This window comes from Pristiophorus japonicus, unplaced genomic scaffold (genome assembly GCF_044704955.1).
Source record: "Pristiophorus japonicus isolate sPriJap1 unplaced genomic scaffold, sPriJap1.hap1 HAP1_SCAFFOLD_266, whole genome shotgun sequence".
NCBI classification, from domain to species: Eukaryota; Metazoa; Chordata; class Chondrichthyes; family Pristiophoridae; genus Pristiophorus; species Pristiophorus japonicus.
In genome coordinates this window covers 187196-195095 of record NW_027252406.1, presented here as the reverse complement: position 1 = coordinate 195095, position 7900 = coordinate 187196, and the positions used below count along the sequence as shown (strand labels likewise).

Here is a 7900-nt window from a genome sequence, read left to right as displayed (position 1 = left end):
ACATAACAAAAATTAGATTATCTGGTCATTATCACATTGCTGTTTGTGGGAGCTTGCTTGTGCACAAATTGGCTGCCGCGTTTCCTACATTACAACAGTGACTACACTCCAAAAGTACTTCACTTTGAGATGTCCGGTGGTCACTCCTACTAATACTCTCATGGACAGATGCATCCGTGACAGGTAGATTGGTGAGGACAAGGTCAAGTAGGTTTTTCCCTCGTATTTGGTTCTCTCACCACCTGCCGCAGGCCCAGTCTGGTAGCAATGGCCGACCACAGCTCGTCCTCGATATACCCGAGTTATACGGGCTCAGTAAAATCTGTCCACTGAGCGGAGGTCAGTACTGTCCATGTATATGTATATATACACACACACGGGCTCCTCGCCAAAAGGATTTTATTGAACAATCAAAAAGAAGTTGCAAAATGCAAAGTACAAAGGCATCAGCAAGGTGCTTCATTCAATATACACAGCCATTTCACCTCATAAGTAGTGCAACTTACTGAGCCACAGCGCTCGGACTAGCTGGTTCATAGACTTTGCATCAAACAGGATTAGGACAGATTCAGTCACTCTGGGAGACAGCCTGCCTAATCTTGCATGCTATAGTTATTAGCTGGGGGGGGGGGTGCGGGTCAGTTAAATGCGATGGGATGGTTAGACACCTACCCACTGGCACAAGCCTGTCCCAGGCTACACTGGTGCCATGTGACAGCAGTAGGCAAGCCTGGCAGCACCTACACATCTGTTATATTCCTGACTTTTACATTAGTTCATCAGATAGAAGAGAGTCAGATGGAAAAGTAAGGAGTGATGAGGTTGACGGGGATATACTGCTATAAAATGACAGCTATTAATGTGGAACTCAAGCAGATACAGTTGGTGACTTCAAGACAATTCTTCCTCCCTTGGCAGTGAGCGGCCCACAGCAAATAGGTTTTAGAAGGAAGGGACATTGTTTGCATGCCCAGAGGTCACATCCTCTTCTGGTTTCAGCTTCTGAAGCAGCAAAGTTGCAGGCTGGCGAAGGCAGCCAGGAGGCCCAGTAGGGATGGGTTTGCATGCGCCCTGGGGGTGCCGACACTCTTCGAGTTGCAGAGGTCCCAGTCGCAGCAGGTGAAGCTGATTTTCGAGTCTATAGTGAAGGACGACTCCAAGTCCTTGTAGGTACACATCCGATCAATCCAGCAGCGCCGGTACACCCGCTTGGAGGCTAAAAACAAAGAGGAACACATTAGCAAATCTGAATATTGACAGGACAACGGGCACTGACCCGTGACACTTACCCACAGGGGGCCGACTGATCTACAATTACTGCTCAGACTACTCTCTCTTTCCGAACAGACACATTATATTGTTCCATGGCACAACCTCCACATCAGGATGTTTGAGCGATTGTGCAGTGTGATCATTACTTGCTCTGACTCGTCCGTTTGAAGATTGTAGCTCAGCGTTCTATTGCCATTGAATCAATGCTCTTCATCGATGGGACATGGTAATCGTTGAGTGTAAGACGCCCACATCTCGCAACTTCAGCCCTCGTTACTTTCAACTATTTGTAGGAGTACATGTGTTATCTATTTTTTTCTTCCACAGTGCAGCAATTTATACTTGTCTGTATCAACTTTCATCTGTCACTGCTCTGCCCACTCGCATATTATGTCTGACTCCAAGTTCAGCTGCCTACTCCAGCAGAGTCGCTCACTCTTGCTCTCTGGGGGAAGGGGTGCTGCCCTCTGGGGGTCTCTCACCACCACCCCCCCATCCTCTGGGGGTCCTCACCCAGCCCCCCTCTCCTCCCTGTCCTCTGGGGATCCTCACCCACCCCCCCCTCTGAGGGGTCGCACACCCCCCACCCCCTGCTGCCCTCTGTGGGGGGGTCTCTCACTTCCCTCCCCCTGTTCTCTAGCGAGGTCTTTCTCACCCCCCTCACTCGGTCCTCTTGGGGGGGGGGGGGGGGGGGGGAGGTCTCACCGCCCCTTCCCCCTGTCCTGAGGGGGTCTCTATCACCACCCACCCTCCCCGCACTCTGGGGGGGATCTCCCCCACTCCCCCGCATTCTCTTGCCACCCCCCTCTCCCTTCCTCATTAAATGCTTTTCAGCCAATCTCATGTTGAATCCTGAATCACCACGCCTTAAACCCAAACTTACATCCTTTCATATGAAACTTTATCATATGCCATTCAAAAGGCTAAGTACACAATGGGCCTGAAATTCCGGCCTCCCCGGGTCCGTACGGAGTGTGTACGGACCCGGGAATGCATCGCGCAAAGCCGGTTTTCAGATGCACCGAAAACCGCCTTTTCCGATCTGTCAAGCTCTAGCTGGACAGATCCTCCATATCCCCACAGCCAGGACATTCACATGGGCAAGATTAAGGTATTTTGCCCACCTCTTGCCCAGCGAATGTCCTTAAAACTCTTGATCCTGGTAAAAGCCAAATTTAAAACCACATTTTTCTGTTTTAAAACCCTGCCCAATAAGGTAAGTTTATTTTAAACCCTAATTACAAAACTTTAAAAAAAATTCAACAAATATTTTTTGCAAACACAGTTATTAACTTTAATTTAAATGAATGTTAAGTATGTGATTTTTTTTTATTTGTGTTTGGGTGTTTGGGGTGGGGGTGGGGGCTTCTCAATCATGATTAATGAAAATCCTACTTACGGAGTTCCCATTGTTATGAATGAGAGTACTTTACCTGGATTGGCTGCCCAGTACCATGTGACTCCAGCCTCTCCCTGTGCCTCTGCAAGACGTGAACGCGCTGCGATGCTCAGGGAGAGGAGGCCTCCGACCGGGATTGCTGGAGGGTGCAGCACCAAAAGGTAGGTGCTCACCTTTTTGTTACTATTGTCACCAGAGTGCTCGCCCGCGGGAAGCCCAGCACCGGGATTTCAGACCCATTGTCATAGCGTTTACCACAAGTAAGGAGAATTTCCGGTTAATAGCCTGGATTTGGGAATGAATCCCATTCTAAGGGAGGTGATACGATACCGAGACTGGCAGCTTTCTGGGAAGATCCACACAACTGATGACTGAAGCCTTGCCTTTGACAATATAAAGCAGAGGCGGAAAGCACCTCAAAACAGACTGGATGGAGCCCTGAAATACGTACTGTGAAAGGTGGCGTTCAGGCAGGTGTCCTGGGCCGGGGAGCACTGCTGCTTGTTGCACTGTAGGTCGTCGGCTGTATCACAATCATAGCAAAGCAGAGCAGACCCTAGGGAGGAGCAAGAGACAAATACATGTCATTACATTCACAGAGAGACTTTAGCAGGTCAGAACCATCATCAGAGGCAGTCCCTCAAAATCGAGGAAGACTTACTTCCACTCTAAAAGTGAGTTCTCAGGTGACTGAACAGTCCAATACGGGAATTACAGTCTCTGTCACAGGTGGGACAGACAGTGGTTGAAGGAAAGGGTGCGTGGGGAGACTGGTTTGCCGCACAATCCTTTCACTGTCTGCGCTTGGTTTCTGCTTACGCTCGGCGACGAGACTCAAGGTGCTCTGCGCCCTCCCGGAAGCTCTTCTTCCACTGAGGGCAGTCTTGGGCCAGGGACTCACAGGTGCTAGTGGGGATGTTGCACTTTATCAGGGAGGCTTTGAGGGTGTCCTTGAAATGTTTCCTCTGCCCACCTGGGACTCGCTTGCCGAGTCGGAGCTGAGAGTAGAGCGCTTGCTTTTGGAGACTCGTGTCGGGCATGTAGACGATGAGGTCCGCCCAACGGAGCTGGTCGAGTGTGATCAGTGCTTCGATGGTGCATCTGTCCTCCCAGGGGATTTGCAGGATCTTGCAGAGGCAGCACTGGTAGTACTTCTCCAGCGTTTGAAGTCCACATCTTAAAGTCATACAGGAGGCTGGGTATCACCACTGCCCTGTAGACCCATAAACATGGTGCCACATTTAAGGTCCTGGTCTTCAAACACTCTCTTCCTCAGGTGACCGAAGGTTGCACTGGAGCACTGGAGGTGGTGGTGTACCTCGTCATCGATGTCTGCCTGTGCTGATAGTAGGCTCCCGAGGTACAAGTCCATACTCTGGATATACACCTCCCCCCCTCCCCTCCCCTCCCCAGGGAAGTGTCTGTACTCCGGATATACACCCCCCCCCCCCCCCCGGGAGTGTCTGTACTCCAGATATACACCTTCCCCCGCCCCCCCCCCGGCCAGGGGAGTGTCTGTACTCCGGATATACACCTCCCACCCCCCCCCGGGGAGTGTCTGTACTCCGGATATACACTCCCCCCCCCCCCCCTCCCCCCGGGGAGTGTTTGTACTCCGGATATACAGCCCCTTCCCCCGCCAGGGGAGTGTCTGTACTCCGGATATACACCTCCCCCCACCCTCCGCCAGGGGAGTGTCTGTACTCCAGATATATACCTTCCCCCCCCCCCACCAGGGGAGTGTCTGTACTCCGGATATACAGCCCCCCCGCCCCCGGGGATTGTCTGTACTCCGGATATACAGCCCCCCGGGGATTGTCTGTACTCCGGATATACACCCCCCCCCCCCCCGGGGAGTGTCTGTACTCCGGATATACAGTCGTCGTCCCCCCGCCCCCCCCGGGAGTGTCTGTACTCCGGATATACACCCCCCCCTCCCCACCGGGAGTGTCTGTACTCCGGATATACAGCCCCCCCCCCCCCCCCCCCCCCGGGGAGTGTCTGTACTCCGGATATACAGCCCCCCCCCCCCCGGGGAGTGTCTGTACTCCGGATATACAGTCCCCCCCCGGGAAGTGTCTGTACTCCGGATATACACTACCCCCTCCCCCCTCCGGGGAGTGTCTGTACTCCAGATATACACCCTCCCCGCCCCAGGGAGTGTCTGTACTCCGGATATACAGCCCCCCCCCCCCCCCCCCCCCGGGAGTGTCTGTACTCCGGATATACAGCCCCCCCCCCCCCTCCGGGAGTGTCTGTACTCCGGATATACAGCCCTGTCAATTCCAAAAGTGTCACCCATTGCATTTCATGCCACCAACTGGCTGAGACACGAAGCTGACTCACCAAATGCTGAGCAGAAGGACAGCAGGAGCAGACCCTTCAGTAAGACGTGATCCATGGTTCGTGCACACACTGCTCTTCCACACCTGAACAAGAGACAGACGCCATTAGTCGCTGTGTGACTGCCCTTTGTGCTTGTGGTCTGTGCAGGGTCCTGTGCTGGAGACTGGGAGCCCCACGATATACACTCCCTGCTAACCTTTCACACTGCCCCCCCACCCCACACCACTGATTTCACACTCAGGACTGATGATCACAGCAGGGAGACAGAGGGAAGTGGAATAGATAGAAAGAGGAAGAGGAAAAGTAAAAGTGGAGGGCAGAGAAACCCAAGGCAAAAAGCAAAAGGGGCCACATTACAGCAAAATTCTAAAGGGGCAAAGTGTGTTAGAAAGACAAGCCTGAAGGCTCTGTGCCTCATTGCGAGAAGTATTTGGAATAAGGTGGACGAATTACCTGTGCAGATAGCAGTTAACGGGTATGATGTAATTGGCATCACAGAGACATGGCTCCAGGGTGACCAAGGCTGGGAACTCAACATCCAGGGGTATTCTACATTTAGGAAGGATAGACAGAAAGGAAAAGGAGGCTGAGTGGCGTTGCTGGTTAAAGAGGAAATTAATGCAAGAGTAAGAAAGGACATTTGCTTGGATGATGTGGAATCGGTATGGGTGGAGCTACGGAATACCAAGGGGCAGCAAACACTTGAGAGTTGTGTACAGACCACCAAACAGTAGTAAGGTTTGGGACAGCATCAAGCAAGAAATTAGGGATGCATGCAATAAAGGTACAGCAGTTATCATGGGTGACTTTAATCTACATATTGATTAGGCTAACCAAACTGTATGGTGGAGGAGGATTTCCTGGAGTGTATTAGGGATGGTTTTCTAGATCAATATGTCGAGGAACCAACTAGGGAGCTGGCCATCCTAGACTGGGTGTTGTGTAATGAGAAAGGACTAATTAGCAATCTTGTTGTGCGAGACCCTTTGGGGAAGAGTGACCATAACATGGTAGAATTCTTCATTAAGATGGAGAGTGACACATTTCATTCAGAAACTAGGATCCTGAACTTAAGGAAAGGTAACTTCGATGGTTTGAAGCGTGAATTGACTAGAATAGACTGGCAAATGATACTTAAAGGGTTGACGGTGGATGGGCAATGGCAAAAATTTAAAGATCACATGGCTGAACTTCAACAATTGTACATCCCTGTCTGGAGTAAAAATAAAACAGGGAAGGTGGCTCAACTGTGGCTAACAAGGGAAATTAGGATAGTGTTAAATCAAAGGAAGAGGCATATAAATTGGCCAGAAAAAGCTGCAAATCTGAGGACTGGAAGAAATTTAGAATTCAGCAGAGGAGGACAAAGGGTTTAATTAGAAGGGGGAAAATAGAGTACGAGAAGAAGCTTGCCGGGAACAAAAAAAAACTGACTGCAAAAGCTTCTATTCATATGTGAAGAGAAAAAGATTAGTGAAGACAAACGTAGGTCCCTTGCAGTCAGACTCAGGTGAATTTATAATGGGGAACAAAGAAATGGCAGACCAATTGAACAAATACTTTGGTTCTGTCTTCACGAAGGAAGACAAAAATAACCTTCCGGATGTACTAGGGGACCGAGGGTCTAGTGAGAAGGAGGAACTGAAGGATATCCTTATTAGGTGGGAAATTGTGTTCGGGAAATTGATGGGATTGAAGGCCGATAAATCCCCGGGGCCTGATAGTCTGCATCCCAGAGTACTTAAGGAAGTGGCCCGAGAAATAGTGGATGCATTGGTGATCATTTTCCAACAGTCTATGGACTCTGGATCAGTTCCTATGGACTGGAGGGTAGCTAATGTAACACCACTTTTTAAAAAAGGGAGGGAGAGAGAAAGTGGGTAATATAGACCGGTTAGCCTGACATCCGTAGTGGGGAAAATGTTGGAATCAATCATTAATAGCAGCGCATTTGGAAAGCAGTGACAGGATCGGTCCAAGTCAGCATGGATTTATGAAGGGGAAATCATGCTTGACAAATCTTCTGGAATTTTTTTGAGGATATAACTAGTAGAGTAGACAAGGGAGAACCAGTGGATGTGGTGTATTTGGACTTTCAAAAGGCTTTTGACAAGGTCCCACACAAGAGATTGGTGTGCAAATTCAAAGCACATGGTATTGGGGGTAATATACTGACATGGATAGAGAACTGGTTGGCAGACAGGAAGCAGAGAGTCGGGATAAATGGGTCCTTTTCAGAATGGCAGGCATTGACTAGTAGAATGCCGCAGGGCTCAGTGCTGGGACCCCAGCCCTTTACAATATACATCAATGATTTAGATGAAGGAATTGAGTGTAATATCTCCAAGTTTACAGATGACACTAAATTGGGTGAGCTGTGAAGGGGACGCTAAGAGGCTGCAGGGTGACTTGGACAGGTTAGGCGAGTGGGCAAATACATGGCAGATGCAGTATAATGTGGATAAATGTGAGGTTATCCACTTTGGGGCAAAAGCACGAAGACACAATATTATCTGAATGGCGGCAGATTAGGAAAAGGGGAGGTGCAACGAGACCTGGGTGTCATGGTTCATCAGTCATTGAAAGTTGGCATACAGGTATAGTAGGCGGTGAAGGCGGCAAATGGTATGTTGGCCTTCATAGCTAGGGGATTTGAGTATAGGAGCAGGGAGGTCTTACTGCAGTTGTACAGGGCCTTGGTGAGTCCTCACCTGGAATAGTGTGTTCAGTTTTGGTCTCCTAATCTGAGGAAGGATATTCTTGCTATTGAGGGAGTGCAGCGAAGGTTCACCAGACTGATTCCTGGGATGGCTGGACTGACATATGAGGAGAGACTGGATCAACTGGGTCTTTATACACTGGAGTTTAGAAGGATGAGAGGGG

The 7900-nt window shown here is 50.0% G+C and overlaps 1 protein-coding gene across 1 annotated transcript; it reads right to left on the bottom strand.

Moving 5' to 3' along the window:
• Positions 1-382: 382 nt before the first annotated feature.
• On the bottom strand, positions 383-5541 carry LOC139247267 (CD59A glycoprotein-like). Its single transcript, XM_070871583.1, has 4 exons — positions 5471-5541; positions 5018-5100; positions 3123-3227; positions 383-1216 (listed from the first exon to the last, which is right to left on the bottom strand). Exons 2-4 carry the CDS (start codon positions 5070-5072, stop codon positions 996-998), a joined length of 381 nt encoding a protein of 126 aa, XP_070727684.1. The 5' UTR covers positions 5073-5100; positions 5471-5541; the 3' UTR covers positions 383-995.
• Positions 5542-7900: the final 2359 nt, after the last annotated feature.

Coding starts and splice junctions, on each gene's coding strand:
- LOC139247267 (XM_070871583.1), bottom strand. CDS start 5,072: ATGGATCACGTCTTACTGAAGGGTCTGCTCCTGCTGTCCTTCTGCTCA. Junction 3,228..5,017: donor GTCCTTCTGCTCAGCATTTG/GTGAGTCAGCTT, acceptor GCTCCTCCCTAG/GGTCTGCTCTGCTTTGCTAT. Junction 1,217..3,122: donor CCTGAACGCCACCTTTCACA/GTACGTATTTCA, acceptor CTTTGTTTTTAG/CCTCCAAGCGGGTGTACCGG.